General features: G+C 43.0%; 1 protein-coding gene across 1 annotated transcript in view; it reads right to left on the bottom strand.

Moving 5' to 3' along the window:
* The window catches only part of cntln (centlein, centrosomal protein), a 395,750-nt gene that overhangs the window by 174,656 nt on the left and 200,636 nt on the right, over positions 1 to 20,458 (bottom strand). Inside the window, exon 15 of the mRNA XM_078530355.1 lies at positions 7,137 to 7,228. Within this exon, the coding sequence (XP_078386481.1) occupies positions 7,137 to 7,228 (92 nt within the window). The remainder of the gene's footprint in view (positions 1 to 7,136; positions 7,229 to 20,458) is intronic.

Below are 20,458 nucleotides of genomic sequence, written 5' to 3'. Positions count from 1 at the left end.
ACATTTAAGCCACTTATCTTGAACATGTTTGACAAACATAGGCTAAGTTTCCAAATGACAGCCTGCAAATTCTGTGGGGTTCCTCATTTTGCATGGTAAGTTCAGCAGGAAATCAGCATGACCCCAGAGAAACAACATAAACTACTGAAAAGGGTCAATGTCATTTCTTCATGGATACCACCGATCCACTCGTTTGAAATCGGCGCACCTCCTATGGAAAATCTAAGCCCAAATGTTTAATTCATTTTGGACTGTTTTTATAAATATAGTATCTAATCTAGAAATCAGTCAAAAGCAGATTGTTTCAACTATTCAAATATAAGGCACACTCCTTATATCCTTAAAATATATGCAAAATCTTTTTAGACCTACAATGACTCCCAATGCACAGCAACTTAATGTTAAAATTCTCATCCTTCAGCCCTATAACTTTCCAGGATCTCCACTTCTGGTCTCTTGAACATCCAAATTTTAACCACACCACCACCACCAGCAGCCGTGCCTTCAGCTGCCTCAGCCGTAAACTCTGGAATTTCCTCCTTAAATCTCACCCCCTTCTCAACCCCCTCTCCTTTAAGATGCTCCTTAAAATCTACTTGTTTGAACAAACACTTTGTCATCTTCCCTAATATCTCATTATGTGGCTAGGTGTCAAATGTTGTTTGATAACATTCCTTGGGAAATTTTACAACATTAAAGACACTATATAAATACAAGTTATAGTTGTTATAAATCATCGTAGATATATTTTGGAAGCTCTGCAATTTCCACCTGCCCACTTACATTGGGAGACAGGAGGCAAGCAGCTGAATGACCCCCTTCTTTGCTGCCCCAGGCCCAGCTGATGCAATTCATCAGTCAAGCCTGCGAATAGAAGGCCACACTCCCGCCTGTCGTTTGCCTGAGGTTATGATAATAAAGCTTGGACCTCCTACTGACACAATCACACTCCAGCCCTGTGTGTTTTCAGCATCTGCATTAGGACAAATACCCCCTGCCCCTTTCTGGAAATGAAGAGATCTGTTATGTAATTAAGCATACACATTGCATTACAAATAAAATTTAATACTGACAAATGTAAACCATTACATCTTGGGTTCAAAAATGAGGAACATAGCTATATACAGTGGGGAACCGAATTAGCAAAGAGAGACTGGATCTTTAAAATCGATAAACTGCGGAGAAGCAATTAAAAAAGTAAGAGAATACTGGGATGCAGAATTAGAACTGTGCAAATTTACGAAGGTTAAAAGGAAGCATTTACAAAGCAAATTCCTACATCTCCTGTGTAGAATGTACTGAGGAAAATTATGGGGAATTCTAATTCCCACTGTTACCTTGGTTTCCTAAGCCACCTCACCATTTAGCAGTCATCCTTTAGCCAAGTACTTTAATCATCTAATGGGTTTATTTTTGAGAAATTCTTCATTTGGTTTGGTTCCACGATTAGGTTATATCCTTGCTGTTATTTTCATTATTGTTAGTGTAATTCTTACTCATGTAGATTCTGCTTTTATACTTAATACGGTAAAAAGCTGAATAAAGATACTTTTAAAAATCCAATAAATGCTGCGTGTATTGCAGTTAAATAATGATAATGTAAGACTGCGTCATTTAGAACATTTTTTATTCAGCGTAAGCTTATTCATATTCAAAGAAATGCACTAATAATAAAGGTCCAATGCATCATTAATGCCTAAAAGTGTTTCTCTACTGAATGATGATTCAGAGATCTGAAGCTTATTTGAATATCTGCGATCTTCATCTGTAGCAGAAAACGTATAAATGTTTCTTTATGACACAGAAGATCGACTATTAACATATTTTATGCTTTACAACTCAGTTTTAGGGTGCTGTGATGGCTTTTCATATGTTCCCCAAAAACTTTCCACCTTTCGTTTTGTCATTCCCCTACGACACACTGCACTTTTTTAAAATCCAGATTCAACCAGTGGGAAGCATGGCAATTCCTGGTGTTACAAGGAATGTTAGGTCTGTGAGAAATCACAGGCAGCAACACAACCAAAACCATCACTAATCTGTGGCTGCTAGGTTCAAATAGCAGCTGGTTTTAGGTGGCTGTAGCCAATGTGCTATGAGAATAATGACAGATTTACTTTTTGGCCAGTGTGATGAGTGTGAGGTTTTATAACAATGTTTTGTTTTAAACTGTCCCTTTAATTCAAGGTAAAATGGAGTAGTGGAGAGGGATATGTGATCTCCTCCTGGTTCTGCCCGATGACGTGTGACCTGGTTGCCATTGGAACTGGGGACCCAGGGCAAGTCCTCTTGAAACTCAAGTGCCAGCTTTCACACCTGGACACAAAGAAAGCAGCTGCTTTGCTCTGGGCAGGCTTACAGTCCCAGAAAGAGAGACAAGGAAATAGCAGCTGCTGTGGACAGCAGAGCAAAAGGTTGTTCTCTGTTAGCCACCAGGCAGAATTCTGGTGAAGCTCATTCTCTGGTCAGAGTGATGAGACCTGTGGAGATTTAAGGACAATGGAAGATTTGCCCTGGCGTGGCCGGCAGAGGGTGTCATTAGAATGGGCCTTGCTACTAGAAGTCAGTTCAGGAATTCTCAGAAGACTGAGGGAAATGACTTTTGACAGAGGCTGGGAATTACAACACAACAAAACAGGGAGAAACAAGCCTGTTGGAAGCTGGGTATAACTTTGGAATACTCCTGTAAAATCTGCAATTCTGCAGAGAGTACAATGTATAAAAACAGTGTGGGGTTTTTGGTTGTGTTCGGAAGTTATGGGGTGGGGGGAAATATCTTTTAGTCGCCTTCTAACTAATGTTTAGTTGTCTTTGATTTCAGTTTGTTTGTTACAGTAAAAGCCTTAAAATGTGGAATTTTGTCGTATGATCCTTTGAATCGGTCACTGGGAATTCAAATCCCTTTTTAAAAGTTATTGGTCTCTATGGGCATCATAACACTACCTACTCAACAAATATTAATATAAGCTTAGACATGGGTGTACAGGGCACAATTTCAAAATTTGCAGATGAGGAAACTTGTAAGTAATGTGAAGTGTGAGGAGGATAAACTTCAAGAGGACATTGGCAGGCTGGTAGCGGACAAGTAGCAGATGAAATTCAATGCAGCGAAGTGGGAAATGATTCATTTTGGTAGGAAGAATGCGGAGAAAATAAAACTAAGGATGCAATTCTGAACGGGGTGTAGAAGCAGAAGGATCTGGGGGGTACATGTGCACAAATTACTGAAGGTGACAGGGCAGGTTGAGAAATCGGTTAATAAAGCATACAGGATCCTTTATAAACAGGGGCACAGTGTACAAAAGCAGGTTATGACGAAGTTGCATGAAACACTAGTTCGGCCTCAATTGGAGTACCGTGTCCAATTCTGGGAGCCGTACTTTAGGAAGGCTGTGAAGCCATTAGAGTACAGAAAAGATTTTTAATTCTAGATTTTTTTTTACACTGAGTTCAAATTCTCCAACTGCCAAAGTGGGTTTTTAAGTCAAATTCACCGGGTTATTTAATTTAGGCCTTTGAATTATTAGCCCCGTAACATAACCATTACACTGCTGTACCTCATTGGGGTGGAAGATTTAATTCAAGTCAGTCGAGTGGAGGAATGGAAGAGAATGTGGAGATTATTGCAAAATCAAACCATGGGATTATGAAGCAGAATGCCGAGATTCAATGCATTCTGGTTCAGTCAGGGCTGAGGAGACAAATGGAGCTGGATCTAGAGACGCATAGGCAGCTAGCAGGAGTCAATATGCACAGATCAAACATGATTTCATTAAATGGTGGAGCAGGCTCGAGGGGCTGAATAGCCTCCGCATGATCTTATGTTCCCATTTGTTCTTACCATCATTAACCCGAAGGAAATTTCAACACATCCATCACTTGCCACACTATTTGACCACCTGTCTGTCATCAGTCAGTTATAGTGGTAGAGATATAGACTTGAATTTCATCACATGGGAAAGTTCGATGATAAATGAGAGGGGACCGAGTATGGAGCCTTTTCACACAGAAGTAGTGAGCAAACAGGCTATTAGAAGGTGCAGCAGTTGCATTCAGTTTGGAACCAGGACACGATAGACACATTCAAAGGCTTCAGAACATATTTCCAATTTGAACTTCATTGCTGTGTAACATTGAGACAATGTTGAGAGTTATGTGAAAGCAAGTAACTGGGAACTTCTGTAAAGGTCATGAGAACAACATGATTTAATTCTAGTTTACCTATACATTAAACATCACCGAGGAATGCCTGGGATTTTTTTAAAACCCTGGAGTGTAGAGTCCCATGTATCAGCCCTAGCCACTGAGAAAAAAACAAAACAATGCTTTTCCTGCTCGAGGCAGAATTTGCAGGGACAGAAAAAAAAAAATGATTGAGAGATTATACAGGCATTGTAATTGTCAAACTAAATGTGCATAGAACCAAAGAAATGAGGGGTGATATGATCCTTCCCTTAGTCTCTTTCAAAATCTGAGGCAGTCAAGGCTCATTGACATCTGATTATCTCCCTTCTGGCTTCAATGAAAGTCATTCTGAACAGTCAATAAGCCAGCAAAGGTCAAACATCAATCGTTTCTGGCTTCTGGGTATGCTTATTCTGGACGAAGCCAGTGTTTTAATCAGCCGATACTGATAATTCAATGAATTGTACCATCCTTGAGTCATAAATTCTTAAAAGTAGCTGAATCTCCCTTTTATGAGGTAGGGATTCAACAACCTATGACCTACCCCAAAACCTGACAATATCCAGACTCAGCCGAGGCTGATGCCTGAAGATTTGGAAAGAAGAGTCTAAAATGGCCATCCAAATTTCGGTCTATAATATAATGATGGGACTTTAGTTAGTTCTGTGGAATATTAACCAAAGCCAATCATGATACAAAAATGTGAGGTCTATCTGGATGAGAATTCAGTTGAAATTTCTTTAGAGAAAGCCATTGCTATTACTGATCTCTGACCACATCCAAAGCAATAATCTGCTTATTTTTCATCCAAGCACAAGGTATAGGCATCACTTGCAAAGCCAGCACATATTACCCATTCCCAATTGCCCTTCAGAAGATGGTGAGCTACCTCTTGAAAAATCAGTGGATTACTAGGCACTTCAGAGGAGTGTTAACCACATTGGCATGGGTCTAGAATCCGATATAGGCCAGAGTGGGTAAGGATGGCAAACTTCCTTCACTAAAGCGCTTTCGTGAACCAGGTGGCATTCTTCCTGCCCAAGCAACAATGGAGTTATTGTTTTGTAAAGTGTGGAGATGATCTGAAGATTTAAATAACTCAAAAATGTTTTCACATGAACCAATATCGAAGCTGAGTTGGCCACTGCTTTAGGAAGAACAACGTGTCTTAAGCTGGCTTCAGTACTCAACACTCAGTTTAAATCTTGCTCTTTTTTGTGAGATGCTTAAAAGAGCTTTCTTTCAGCAGTTGTACAGAGATGCACCTTAGAAGGCAATGAAATCATCCAACACCTAATATACCTAAAAAGGCTGTTTGTCAGAAGTTGAACACTGGCACTGACTGGGTGAGTTATCTGGGAGTCCTTCAACTAGCTATGAAAACAACTCTAGTCAATAGATCTCAACAGAAGCACTTCACGTGAAAAGTAATAATTTGCTCCAAAACTGAGAGTCAGATGCTGATGACTCCAGAATCTTGATCTGTCTGCAGCCTTTGACATGGTTGACCATACCATCCTTCTCTAACGCCTGGGCTGCACTCGCCTGGCTCCATTCTTACCCATCTACTAGTAGCCAGAGAATCACTTGCAATGGCTCCTCTTCCCATTCCTGTGCTGTTACCTCTGGACTCACCCAAGGATCTATCCATGGCCTCCTCCTATTTCTCATCACCAAGCTGCCCCTCGGTGACATAATCCAAAAATACAGTGTAAGTTTTCATGCACACCCAAACAACCACCATCCCTGTCTCACCACCACATCTCTCACTCCTTCGCCATTGCTAAATTATCAGACTGCTTGCCTGACATCCAGTATTGGATGGGCAGAAATTTCCTCCAATTAAATATTGGGAAGACTGAAACCATGGTCTCTGGTTCCCACCACAAATGCCATTCCCTAGTTACCTATCTCTGGCAACTGTTGAGGCAAACCAGTCTGCTTGTTACATTGGCATCATATTTGACCGAGAAGAATTTCTAGCGGCATATCTGCACCATCTCTAAGACCACCCATTTCCATGTTTGTAACATCGCCCAACTCTGCCCCTACCTCTGCTCACCTGCTGCTGAAACCCTCATCGATGCCATTGTTAACTTTAGACTTCACTACGCTAACATACAACTGGTCGGTCTCTCACATTCTACCCTCCATAAATTTGAGGTCACCCAAAGCTCTGCTGCCCCTGTCCTAACTTGCACCAAGTCCTGTACATCCATTATTCCTGTGCACACTGACTCCTAGTTACCAGCTCCCAGTTAAGCAACACCTCAATTTTAAAATTCTCATTCTTGACTTGAAAGCCCTCCATGGCCTCACCCATTGCTATCTCACAACGCTCCATGGTCTAAGCACACTTCTAATTCTGGCCTCTTGAGCATCCTGGTTTTTACTTGCTCCACCATTGGTAGCCATGACTTCTGCTTTGTAGACTCTAAGCTCTGCAAGTTTCTCTGTAAACCTCTCTTCCTCTCTTTCCTTTACAAAGACAGTCCTTAAGACTGTCTCTGACCAATGTTTTGGCCATCCACCTTAATATCTCATGTGGCACAGTGTCAAATTTTGCTTTATAACATGCCTGCAAAGGGACGTTTATTGCATTAAAAATGCTATACTAACACAAGTTGCTGTTGTTGGTGCAATACTTCTACAAAAATGATGAAATAGCTTTCTCAGAAAACTTTAAGCTTCAGAAGTAGCTTTTCAATATGATTATAAACTTGGTCAAACATGAAAAATCTCTATGAGATACAGTTATATTTTGTATTTACAAAACAGAAATATGTGAATTTTAAGACTTGTTGGTCAAGGGTGAATGCTAATATATTCACCTCCTGTGGTGCTGTGCTCTGGAAAATACAGTTTACTATCTTCAATAAGCTAAAACAGCTACAATTTAAAATATGTGCAATAATAATCTCTCTAAGGAATGTTATAATTGTTTCCTGCACCTTCTTTAATGACTGCTCCAACTTTCCTTTTGTCTTGGTCTTGGGTGTGCTGTATTTCATTCCTTCATCTCCATCAAGTCTGAAAAGAAGCTCTGATTGGAATGAATAATAAAATGTTATTAGAAGCCCCTTTGAAACAAAACAGCTATTTTGCAAAAAAAAAAGGATGATCCTCTATTCAAAATAATTAGCGTCATTTTCTCATCATCTCTTCTGGTTAATAAAAGTACCTGGCAATAATGAATGGCTTAGAAAAATACGTGACAATTCCAGTTGTGCCTTTAAGGGGAAAGGAAAGGAAATATATACAGGATAAAATGATCATTAACTGAAAGGAATAAAATGATGAGCTGTTTTAATGAAATGCACTAATATACAATGCAGTCAATGTATAGAGGTACAGATTCTGTTACAAGTGTCTAAAATTCCTTCAGATCAATACCATTGTAAACCAGAAGCAAATCCTACTTCACAAAAATAGTCCTGTGCTGCATGGTAGCTTTGCGTGAGTGCACAATAGTGTTACTATTTTTATAAGCAAAATATTGCAAAAGAGAAAATACGTCATCAGTGGATCAGGAATCTAAGAATCTGAGAACCAGAGGCAACATAAGGATAAAACGTTTTTTTAAAGCAATGAATGGTTAGGATTTGGAATACACTGCTTGAGAGGGTGGTGGAAAAAGGGATTGGATAGATACTTGAAGGAGAAAATAATTACAGGGCTATGGAGAAAGGTCCGAGGAGTGGGGCCAACTGGACTATTCTTCAAAAGAGCCAGTGCAGACTCAACTGTCCAAAAGGCCTCCTTCTGTGCCATAACATTCTATGATTCTACAAACCAAGCGTTACTATTATTGAAATAGTTTTTCACTAATTAATACAGGACAAGGTCATGTGCTATTAACAAGTGTTTCATCACCTTTCTGTCACTTAACATTTAATGATTGTATTCCCTACTGGGGACTGAATTAGTTATTGGCAAGGGAGCAGGCAGTGATAATATGAGGTTATCTTGCCCACTAAAGACTGCCAAGGACATTGCGGGCAGGGGACAGGTCAGGAAACGATAGAGGAAAATGTCCTGCAGGGTTTTGGCCATCTCACCCGGCTCTTCCCCTTCGTTACAGGAAGGTTGTTCTAATGCTGAGAGTTGCCAGGGTTGTCCCATTTAGCTAAAAACAAAAAACTACTGCGGATGCTGGAAATCCAAAACAAAAACAGAATTATCTGGAAAAACTCAGCAGGTCTGGCAGCATCGGTGGAGAAGAAAAGAGTCGGCGTTTCGAGTCCTCACGACCCTTCAACAGAACTTGAAGGGTCGTGAGGACTCGAAACGTCGACTCTTTTCTTCTCCATCGATGCTGCCAGACCTGCTGAGTTTTTCCAGGTAATTCTGTTTTTGTTTTGTCCCATTTAGGCCCAGGCAAGAATGAACCAACATCGCGGGCAATTTCATTATCAGGCTTACCCCAGGTCCTACAATTCACCAAGTTCTTTGATTTTGACAATCAAAATACCATACTTTCAACATGAAAAGACCCTATAACTAGCAACACTTCAAAGGTTCAGAAAACTTTGAATTTTTGCTCCAAAACATCCTGCCGATTAAATATGCAACACAGAAACATGAAGAACTTTAATTATATTAATACTTTCAAACTATTCACTTTAATATATGTTTCAAAGGCCACCATACCTGAAATGAACAGACAGACAATATTATCAGGCCATCAGGAGTGATAAAAGGATTCAAAATTATGTACACAGAAATAAGTTGAATACGAGCAAGGTAATTTCTGCAAGATAATTAAAGATATTCATCCAATTTGGGACTCTTAACTCAATTTTCTTTTAAATTCATTCACAGGACATGGGTATGACTGAGAAGGCCAGCATTTAATGCCCATTCCTAATTGCCTTCGAGAAGGTGATGGGGGTGAGCAAAAATGGTCTCGTCATAAAATGCTCCTATAGATTTCAAAAAGTAATACATTTTATTTTTAAGATGTGATTGGTAATGCTGATCGGGGAAAAAAGTTCCTATGCTTTACTATCCTTCTAGATCAATGATATTATACACATAACATTTAAAATGAATGTATTTCAGATAAAGATGATGGAGGACAACAACATAATTTAGTCACTGCCAAAAGCTTAATGTACTGTACAATTAACCCAAAATAATTGTTTATTCGTGGAAAATGTTGTAATCTTTATATTGTTCTGTCTGCCATGGGCAATGCTCCAAATCAGACAGGTCACACCAGGAAGGTTCCAGGTCACTTGTCATTTTGTATATCAGGTGCTACTGCTGCTCACATGCCATCTCTATTCAGTTTATTTCAATTCACAAAGACTGCACTAGCACACTCACCAATCAAAATAAAAAGTGGAATATTTTTTCACTATTGAATATTATAGGCAGCTGATAAACAATGTGATCTTCAATACCCTCAGCCACGCTTTGTGCAGGGACATGTTCATTGTGTTGTGAGAGGCTGAAATGGGACCTGCTTAGCTGGAAATGCTTGTGCCTTCCACATCCTGCACACCCATTGAACCCTGGGCCTCATCAAATGCATGGGAAGTGTGTTAGTGGAAGCTGGACTCCACCTGAACAGTTGTCCAGACACACAATACCATATATACTAGGGATGCAGGGGATACAGCCTCCCTTCAAGTTGGATCTGCAGTTTCAGTGAATTATTTTCATTGCAGTTTTTGGAGAAAGGAACTTGCTGAGCATAATGTAAAGTCTAAAACCCACCATCCCACCCTCCCTATTATCCGTGCCTGTGTCCCCAAGAAGCTGTCACTGTATAATGTTTAGACAGAAGTAATGGCCACTTTCTGGCTATGTCTATCCGTTTGCAGGCTTTAGAAGAGAAGAATAAAAGAGAGCATGCCAGACATATGCAGTTGGACCCTAGGAGATCAATTAGGACCTATCCGTACACTGCCAGCCATGTTTACAGGGCCAGACAATCATATCTGTGTGTTAGAAGAAACCTGTATGCAGAGACTATCGTTCCCCAGAGAGACCATGACTGAACCTTGTACATTTCTGCAGTCGGCCCACAAGCCTCTTCAATGACAGGGACAGCTCTGGCACTGACTGTCAATACGCTTGCTGTCTTAAAATCGGTTGTAAATCATTTTTTGCAGTTTGAAGTTGTCTAGAAGATAATGTCAGTCTAAGAAATGGACAGGGACATGTAAATGGTTCCCCTCTCCTTCCTTTTCAAAGCATTCCCCTTTCCTCAAAGTCATTTTGACTTGTGTCCTTGCTACTAACCCACCATCTCCAATCTCCCTTCCCACTCCAAAGGACTTGAATGTGCTGTTGCCTTCCAAATCAGTGCTCATCTTTGCTGAAATTCTTTATTCGTATCTATCTAATTAGATTTCTGTTCCTGCCACAGCACTAAAACACTCAAAACCAAAGTAACAACTGACATTTTCTGTGACTGCAATCACAATGCATTATCCCTCCCCAACCTCTCTGCAGTCTTTGACATCCTCCTCCAAAACCTCTCCTCCATTGCTCAGCTCAGTGGGACTGCTCTCCCTTGGCTTCCACTCTAACTAAATCAACTCTGGCCTTGTTCCTTCCCTTTTAGCCCCACACAACCTCACCTCTCGAACTTTATCTTTATCCATCTCCAGCCTTTATACATTCATCACCGCCCACCCTGCCCCTATACTCACTGCACCACTGATGGCTGCTGCCTGGGTACCCTGGAACTCCCTTCCTTAACTTGTCCAATTCCCTCCTTGGCCAAGCTTTAGCTCACCCCCTTCTAATATTTCCTTCCGTTACTCAGCATCCCTTTTTTGCAAGCAGGGGTGGAGGGTCCCAGATGGGTGTTGGTGTCGATGAGTTGTTGGAGGAACGCAAGCTCCAACAACTCATCGACACCAACACCCATCTGGGACCCTCCACCCCTGCTTGTCCCTCCGTCCTCACCCCATCTTCCAATCCCAGCCCCAGCCGCGTATTCACTATACCCCCTGACCTTCCCCTCTCCGATGCTGAACGTTCAGTGCTCAGCAAAGGACTTAGTTTCATACCCTTACGCCCTCATCTCAATGAATTTCGGGCTCGGCATGATGCTGAACTCTTCTTCCGCCGTCTTCGTCTCCGTGCTCACTTCTTTGGGCAGGAGTCCTCTCCCCGTTCAACGGATCCTTTTACCCACCTCCAATATTCTCCCTCCACTTGGACCCCTCCCTCTGGATTCTTACCTTCTCTTGATCTTTTCATTGAGAACTGTCGGCGTGACATTAGCCGTCTCAATTTCTCTGCTCCTCTCACCCATTCTAATCTGTCTCTCTCTGAACTCACTGCACTCCGTTCTCTCAGGTCCAACCCCAACATTGTCATCAAACACGCTGACAAGGGTGGTACTGTTGTTGTCTGGCGCATTGACCTCTACCTCGCGGAGGCTGAGCGTCAACTCGCAGACATTTCCTCCTACCTCTCCCTGGACCATGACCCCACCACAGAACATCAAGCCATTGTTTCCAGGACTGTCACTGACCTCATCTCCTCTGGAGATCTTCCGCCCACAGCTTCCAACTTGATAGTTGCCCAACCTCGGACGGCCAGCTTCTACCTCCTACCCAAAATCCACAAACAGAACTGTCCTGGCAGACCCATCGTGTCAGCCTGTTCCTGCCCCACGGAACTCATTTCTCATTATCTTGACTCCCTTCTCTCTCCCCTTGTCCAGTCCCTTCCCACCTACATCCGTGATTCCTCTGACACCTTACGTCACATCAACAATTTCCAGTTCCCTGGCCCCAACCGCTTCCTCTTCACCATGGATATCCAATCCCTCTACACCTCCATCCCCCACCAGGATGGTCTGAGGGCCCTTAGCTTCTTCCTTGAACAGAGGCCCCAACAATCCCCATCCACCACTACTCTCCTCCGTCTGGCTGAACTTGTTCTCACACTGAACAATTTCTCCTTTAACTCCTCTCTCTTCCTCCAAATAAAAGGTGTGGCTATGGGTACCCGCATGGGCCCCAGCTATGCCTGTCTCTTTATGGGGTATGTGGAACATTCCTTGTTCCAGTCCTACTCCGGCCCCCTCCCACAACTCTTTCTCCGGTACATCGATGATTACTTCGGTGCTGCTTCATGCTCTCGTCGGGACCTGGAAAAATTTATTAATTTTGCTTCCAATCTCCACCCCTCCATCATTTTCACATGGTCCATCTCTGACACTTCTCTTCCCTTCCTTGACCTCTCTGTCTCAATTCCTGATGATAGACTGTCCACCAACATCCATTACAAGCCTACCGACTCCCACAGCTACCTCGACTACAGCTCCTCACACCCCGCTTCCTGTAAAGACTCCATCCCATTCTCTCAGTTCCTTCGCCTCCGTCGCATCTGTTCTGATGACGCTACCTTCAAAAACAGCTCCTCTGACATGTCCTCCTTCTTCCTTAACCGAGGTTTTCCATCCACGGTCGTTGACAGGGCCCTCAACCGTGTCCGGCCCATATCCCGCGCATCCTCCCTCACGCCTTCTCCTCCTTCCCAGACACATGATAGGGTCCCCCTTGTCCTCACTTATCACCCCACCAGCCTCCGCATTCAAAGGATCATCCTCCGCCATTTCCGCCAACTCCAGCATGATGCCACCACCAAACACATCTTCCCTTCACCCCCCCGACGGCATTCCGTAGGGATCGTTCCCTCCGGGACACCCTGGTCCACTCCTCCATCACCCCCTACTCCTCAACCCCCACTTATGGCACCTCCCCATGCCTACGCAGAAGATGCAACACCTGCCCCTTCACTTCCTCTCTCCTCACCGTCCAAGGGCCCAAACACTCCTTTCAAGTGAAGCAGCATTTCACTTGCATTTCCCCTAACTTAGTCTACTGCATTCGTTGCTCCCAATGCGGTCTCCTCTACATTGGAGAGACCAAACGCAAACTGGGCGACCGTTTTGCGGAACACCTGCAGTCTGTCCGCAAGAAAGACCCAAACCTCTCTGTCGCTTGCCATTTTAACACTCCACCCTGTTCTCTTGCCCACATGTCTGTCCTTGGCTTGCTGCATTGTTCCAGTGAAGCCCAACGCAAACTGGAGGAACAGCACCTCATCTTCCGACTAGGCACTTTACAGCCTTCCGGGCTGAATATTGAATTCAACAACTTTAGATCTTAAACTCCCCCTCCCCCCATCCCCACCCCGTTTCTCACCCACCCCCCCCTTTTTTTTCAATAATTTATATAGATTCTTCTTTCCCCACCTATTTCCATTATTTTTAAATCTAAAACTAAAACCTTGTTAGTCTGTCCACCCCACCCCCACTAGAGCTGTACTTTGAGTATCCTGTCTTCCATTCTTAATTAGCACTTTTCTTAGACAAATATCACCACCTTCAACACCTCTTTGATCCTTTTGTCTGTGACATCTTTTGATTATCTGCTCCTATCACTGCTTATCTCCACAATCACCACACCCTCAACTTCTCTCTTTCCCCCCCCGCCACCACCCCCCCACACCCCACCCCCCCCCACACCTTAAACCAGTTTATATTTCTCCCTTCTCCTAACTATGCTTCAGTTCTGTCGAAGGGCCATGAAGGCTCGAAACGTTAACTGATTTCTTCTCCGCCGATGCTGCCAGACCTGCTGAGTTTTTCCAGGTAATTCTGTTTTTGTTTTGGATTTCCAGCATCCACAGTAGCTTTTAGCTTTTTGTTTTTATCCCTTTTTTGATTCTGCCTCTGAGAAGCAATTTGGGTTGTTGTTCCATGTTATAGGTGCTACGCAAATACAAGTTATCATTGTTTTCATTAGTTTGTTCCCCATTTTTGAGGAGAGTAATGAAACTGAGTGAACAACTGGGGCTTGCTGCAATTGTTTGCTTGCATACACCTGCTGTCTGTAAATTGCACAACTTATCAATTCGCACTGGGTCTCACTGAAATGTTTCTCAATCCAGCTACTGAACAATTAGAAAAGCACAAATGAGGCATATCTGAAAGACACAATATTCAGGTTAGATCACATGGGAGTCCTAATGAAAGTGCAATGGAGGTTAGAAGAGAAATTAGAAAGGCTGTAAGGAAATATTTAAAAAGATATATAAAAATAAATGGCAAGGGTTTTATAAGCATATAAAAAGAAAATAAGTTATTCAAGACAGTTAGACATAACCATAGAAAAGAAATTGGCTTTGGAAAAAAACAAACAGAACTCAAAAGTTGATCATTTATGAGGTTGCTATGGCATGCACTGTCTGTTGAAGAAAGTCAAAGAGCAGGCAGCAAAGGCTCTGATCACAATTCTTCGTCCCTCATAGTTACACAAATAGTGCCAGAGGACCAGAAGGTAGCTAATTGTACCACTGTTCAAGAAAGGAGAGAAGAATAGATCAATCCATTGCCAACCAGTTAGGCGAATATTATTTGTAGGCAAAATCTTTTAACCCATAATTTGTAATTAAATTAGTGAGCATTTCCAGATGCATGTGATTATCGAGAGTAGTCAGCACAGAGTTTGAATAATAAGTCACATTTATCAACTGTAATAGAGCTTTTCTCAGATGACTTATTGTATACATAAGGAGAATGCGAATATACGGCCATGTGAATTAGAAGCAGGAGTAGGCCACTCGGCCCCTCGAGCCTGCTTGGCCATTCAATAAGATCATGGCTGGTCTGATTTCAACCTCAACTCCACATTCCCACCTACCGCAATAAACTTTCATCCCCTTGCTTATCAAGAATCTATCCGGCTCTGCCTTTAAAATATTCAAAGACCCCGTTTCCACCGCCTTTTGCGGAAGAGTTCCATAGACGCACGAAAAAAATTTCTCCTCATCTCTGTCCCAAATGGACGATCCCTTATTTTTAAAACAGTGACCCCTAGTTCTAGATTCTACGACAAGAGGAAACATCCTCTCCACATCGGCCCTGCCAAAACCCCCCAAGGATCTTATATGCTTCAATCAAGTCACCTCTTACTCTTCTAAACTCCAGCGGATACAAGCCTAGCTTGTCCAACCTTTCCTCGTTAGACAACCTTCCCATTCCAGGTATTGGTCTAGTAAACCTTCTCTGAACTTCCTGATTACTTTGAATTTTTCTAAGTGCCCTGGTATAACGTCTTTAATAATAGCTTCTAACATGTTACCTACGACAGATGTTAAGCTAGCTGGCCTGTAGCTTCCTGCTTTCTGTCTCCCTCACTTTTTGATTAAAGGAATTACATTCGCTATTTTCCAATCTATCTAATGGAACCTTCCCAAATCTAGGGAATTTTGGAAAATTAAAACCAATGCATCAACTATCTCAGCAACCACTTCTTTTAAGATCCTAGGATGAAGCCCATCAGGACCCGGGGACTTGTCAGCTCGCAGCTCCAACAATTTGTTCAGTGCCACTTGCCTGATGATTGTAATTTTCTTGTAATTTCCTGATTTACAGCTATTTCTGGGATGTTAATTGTATCCTCCATAGTGAAGACATAGGGCAGAATTTTGCCCTTGATGGGCGGGCGGCCCCACCGGCTCGGCGGTGGGTGGGCAGCCAATCGCCGCTGCCTAAACGGGCCCCACCGCCATTTTAAGTGGGCGGGCCAATTAAGGCCCACTCAGCAGGCCGCCCGATGGGAAGCGTTATGCGCTCCCTGTGCTGGGGGGGGAGGGATTCCCCAACTGTTAGAGCGCGCTCTTTCGCGCGCACGCCTCCCTGAGGCTAAGTGCTGCCTCAGGGAGATCGCTGACAGTGTTTGAAACTTTAAAAATAGAAAAATAAAAAAATTAACATGTCCCCTTCATGTGATAATGTCACACAAGATGGGACATGTTAATAAATATCACAAAAACTTTATTAAACATTTTAAAAACAGACGTGAAACCTCATCCCGCCAGTGGGTGAGGTTTCATGTTTTTTCAGAAGCCCGCCGGGGCTCCTGGCCTGCCCACCAGCCTTAAGGTTGGATGGGCAGGGCCTTTAGTTGGTTTAACTACCCTGTCAATGTCCTCAATTGGCCATTGACAGGTCGGCGGGCGCACAGCTGATTTCACTGTGCCCCCGCCTTCCTGAATATTTAAATGGGGAGGGATGACATCGGGGGTTCCCCTTGACATCATCCCGCATCATTTTCACGTCGGCGAGCGGGCCCCGCCCCCAGCTCGCCGACGGAAAAATTCTGCCCATAGTGAAGCAATTTTTGTTTTTGTTTGATTTCCAGCATCCGCAGTATTTTGCTTTTATACTTTCCTACCTACCTTTGTGTCTGCAAATCTACAAATTTAGCTAATATGTCTTCACTCCCCTCATCTAAGTCATTGATGTAAATCGTAAAAAGTTGAGGCCCCAGTACAGACCCCTATGGGGCTCCACTCATCACATCCTACCAATCAGAAAAAGACCCATTTATGCATACTCTCTGCTTTCTGCCAGCCAGCCAATCTTCTATCCATGCTCTTTTATTTTCCGTAATAATCTTTGATGTGGCACCTTATCAAATGCCTTCTGGAAATCCAAGTGCAGTATTGTCTACAGGCTCCCCTTTATCCACTGCGCATGTTGCTCCTTCAAAAAACTCCAATAAACTGGTTAAACATGATTTTTGTTTCACAAAACCATGCTGACTCTTCCCAATTGCCTTGAGCTGTTCTAAGTACCCAGCTATATCCTCGTTAATGATCGATTCTAATAACTTCCCCACAACATACGTCAAGTTAACTGGCCTATAGTTTTCTATTTTCTGCCTCCCTCTCTTCTTGAATAGAGGGGTTATATTTGCTACTTTCCAATCTGATGGAACCTTTCTAGAATCAAGCGAATTTTGGAAAATTAACACCAGCACATCGACTACCTCATTAGCCACCTCTTTTAGGACCCTAGTATGTAGTCCATTCAGTCCGAGTCCCAGAGACTTGCCAGCCGCAGCTCCATCAATTTTCTCAGGACCATTTCCCTAGTGATTTCGATTTCACCAAGTTCCTTTCTCCCATTCACCTCCTGATTTGCAGCTACTACTGGAATGTTTTTTGTATCCTCTATAGTGAACACAGAAACAAAATATTTGTTCATTTCTTCTGCCATTTCCTTATTATCTATTATTAACACCCCACTGTCACTCCCTAGAGAACTAACACTTAGTTAGCTTCCTCTTTTCCTTTTTAAATACCTGTAGGAACTCTTGCTATCCATTTTTGCATTTCTGGCCAGCTATCCCTCATTTTCTAATTTCTTTCCCCTGATTAACCTTTTAGCCATTCTCTGCCATTCTTCATATTCTGTCCAATCATCTGTCCTGCCACTCATCTTTGCAGAGTTGTATACTTTTTCCTTAAGTTAATGGTCTCATAATTGCCCCAATTCAAGTTTAAAATGCTAGTCTTCGGCCCACTCTTCTCTCCCTCAAACTGAATGTCAAGTTCAATTATATTTTAATCGCTACTACTTAAAGATGCCTTCACTATTAGGTCATTAATTAATCCTATCTCATTGCACAATACCAGGTCTAGTATAGCCTGCTCTCTGGTTGGACCCAGAGCATGTTGTTCTAAGCAATCATCCTGAAAATATTCTATGAGCTCCTCATCTAGGCTACCTTTGCCCATCTGATTTTTCCAAACTATATTAGATTAAAATCTCCTATGATTATCACTATACCTTTCTGACAAGCTCCCATAATTTCTTCCTTTATACTCTGTCCTACCGTGTGGGTACTGTTAGGGGGCCTGTACCCCACTCCCACTAGCCACTTCTTGCTTTTATCATTTCTCATCTCTACCCAAACCGCTTCGACATCCTGGTTTCCTGAACTTAGGTCATCTTTCTCTATTGTGCTAATACCAACCATCATTAACTAACAGAGCCACCCCTCCATCTTTTCCTAGCTTCCTAACTTTCCTAAATGTCATGTACCCTTCAATATTCAGGTCCCAATCAATATCATCCAGCAGCCACGTCTCTAATGGCTATCAGATCATACGTACTTATTTCTATTTCCGCCATCAGTTCATCTGTTTTGTTTCGAATGCCATGTGCATTCAGAAACAGAGCCTTTGGTTTAATTCTTTTATTATTTCTGTCACCTCTAGTATTATCTGCTTTTTTGCTCTTAGGTCAGAATCTTGTGCTTGGTGTGCAGGGGCAGGCTCTGCATGTCGGCATGTAAAATGACGCGCAGTGAAGTCGGGCGTACGTCCCGACGTCACCGCACGTCATTCAGATCACACTGGAGTCGGCTGCGCACCCGCCAAACTGTCAAAGGCCTATTGAGGCCATTTAAATATCAATTAAACTAATTAACAGAGCTGCCCGTACAACCTTAAGGTTGGCGGGCAGGCAAAGAGCCCAGGCGGCCTTCACATTTATCATTAAACCTTATCCACTGGCAGGATGAGGTTTCATGAAGGTTTTAAAAATTTAATAAAAATTTTTAATAAAATTCATTGACACGTCCCAGCTTGTGTGACACTGTCACATGAGGGGACATGTCTTAAAATTTTTTTTCTTCTTTATTAAAATTTTTAACCATCAAACTAATCTCTCTGAGGCAGCTCTGTGCCTCAGGGAGATTTCTGTGCTCTTTCGCACGCATGCACCAAAGAACGCAGACCCCGACTCAGCCTACTCACCCCACCCGCACAGCAGGAAGCGCTCAGCGCTTCTGGGAGCACGTCACGCTGGGCGGGCCTTAATTGGCCCGCCCACATAAAATAGCCACATGCAGCCAATCAGGGGAAGTGATCAGCTGCGCGCCCGCCCGCCTGCGCCCGCTCCCACCCCCATTCAGCCCCCCGAACGGGGAGAAAATTCTCCCCTTAGATTTGTACTCTCTATCCCTTCCTGTCATGGTCTCTTTATAATTTCCCATTTTAGTACCTTTCCTCCCTGCCTGTCTCTGCTCATTAATTTATCACATCTTCCCAAATTTGATCCCATGCCCGCACTATTTAGTTTAAAATACTCTCTACTTCCCTAGATATGCTGCACGATTCAGGTGTAGACTATCCCAATGCTACAGATCGCATTTTCCCCAGTACTGGTGCCAGTGCCCCACCAACCGGAACACATTTCTATCACCAGTCTTTGAGTCACGCATTCATTTCTCTAATTTTATCTGCCCCATGCCAATTTGCATGTGGTTCAGGTAAGAATACAGAGATGATCACCTTTAAGGTTCTGCTTCCTCACTTGGTACCTAACTCCTCATACCAACTGTGCAGAACCTCTTTCCTTGCACTGCCTATGTCGTTGGTGCTACATGGACTATGACAACTGAATCCTCCCCCTCCCACACCAAGTTCCTCTCCAGCCCTGAGCCGATGTTCTAATCCCTGGCACCGGGCTGGCAACACAGATTTCTGGACTCGCTCTTGCTGTAGAGAACAGTGTCAATCCTCCTCACTATGCTGTCCCCTACCACCACTATATTCCTTTTTGCTCTCCCAACTTGAATGACTTCCTGTACCATGGAGATATGGTCAGTCAGCTCATCCACCCTGAAGCTCCCACTCTCATCCAAACAAGCTGAAAAAAACCTCAAATGCGTTGGACAATTGCAAAAGCTGAGGCTCCTGCACTCCTGCCCTCTGGATCCCCTAACCTGCCTCACTCACAGTCACACCCTCCAGTCCCTGACCACTGACCAAATCAGAAGACCCTATCCTAAGCTGTGCGATCACCTCCTGGTACCAAGTGTCAGGTAACTTTCCCCCGCCTGATGTGTCTCATTGAGCTGAAGGCCGAGCTGCAGACACTGACTCTGAGCCAAAACTCCTGGAGTCGCAAACACTTACTGCAGATGTATTTGCCCTGGATTACACTGGCATCCAGGAGTACCCACATACTGCAGCTAAGACACATCATCTGTCCTGCCATCCATAATGTGTTTTAATTAATTGCTTCATTATTTTATTCAATTAGTTATTTTCCATTTTTATATAATATATTAACCTTACCACCAGTTCCTGTATTATTTTAAACTTTAAGGATAGAATAGACCTTAACCACTTACCGGACAGTCACCATATACTCAGAATCTAATAGGTGGAGGGTGTACAGTTTTTCAGGAGATGTTCAATCAAGGTTCTTCTACAAAGCTTGCTAAAAAAATTCGAACGCATTGCACAAGAGGAAATAAAGGTGCATAGATTGAATGCTGGTTGACAGACAGGAAAGCAAAAAGGTTCATACTAATGAACCCTCCTCAGATTGGACAAGGGATGGAAGTGGCGAACTCCAGGAGTCAATGCCTGATCCACTTTGTATTAAGCTCAAAATAAAAAATTGCTGACTAGGCCAAAGGAGAGAATTTGGCAAACA

The sequence above is a fragment of the Cetorhinus maximus genome, chromosome 2 (assembly GCF_964194155.1).
Source record: "Cetorhinus maximus chromosome 2, sCetMax3.hap1.1, whole genome shotgun sequence".
Classification (NCBI taxonomy): domain Eukaryota; kingdom Metazoa; phylum Chordata; class Chondrichthyes; order Lamniformes; family Cetorhinidae; genus Cetorhinus; species Cetorhinus maximus.
The sequence above is the reverse complement of the archived record's forward strand: the minus strand, read 5'-3'. Positions and strand labels throughout refer to the sequence as shown.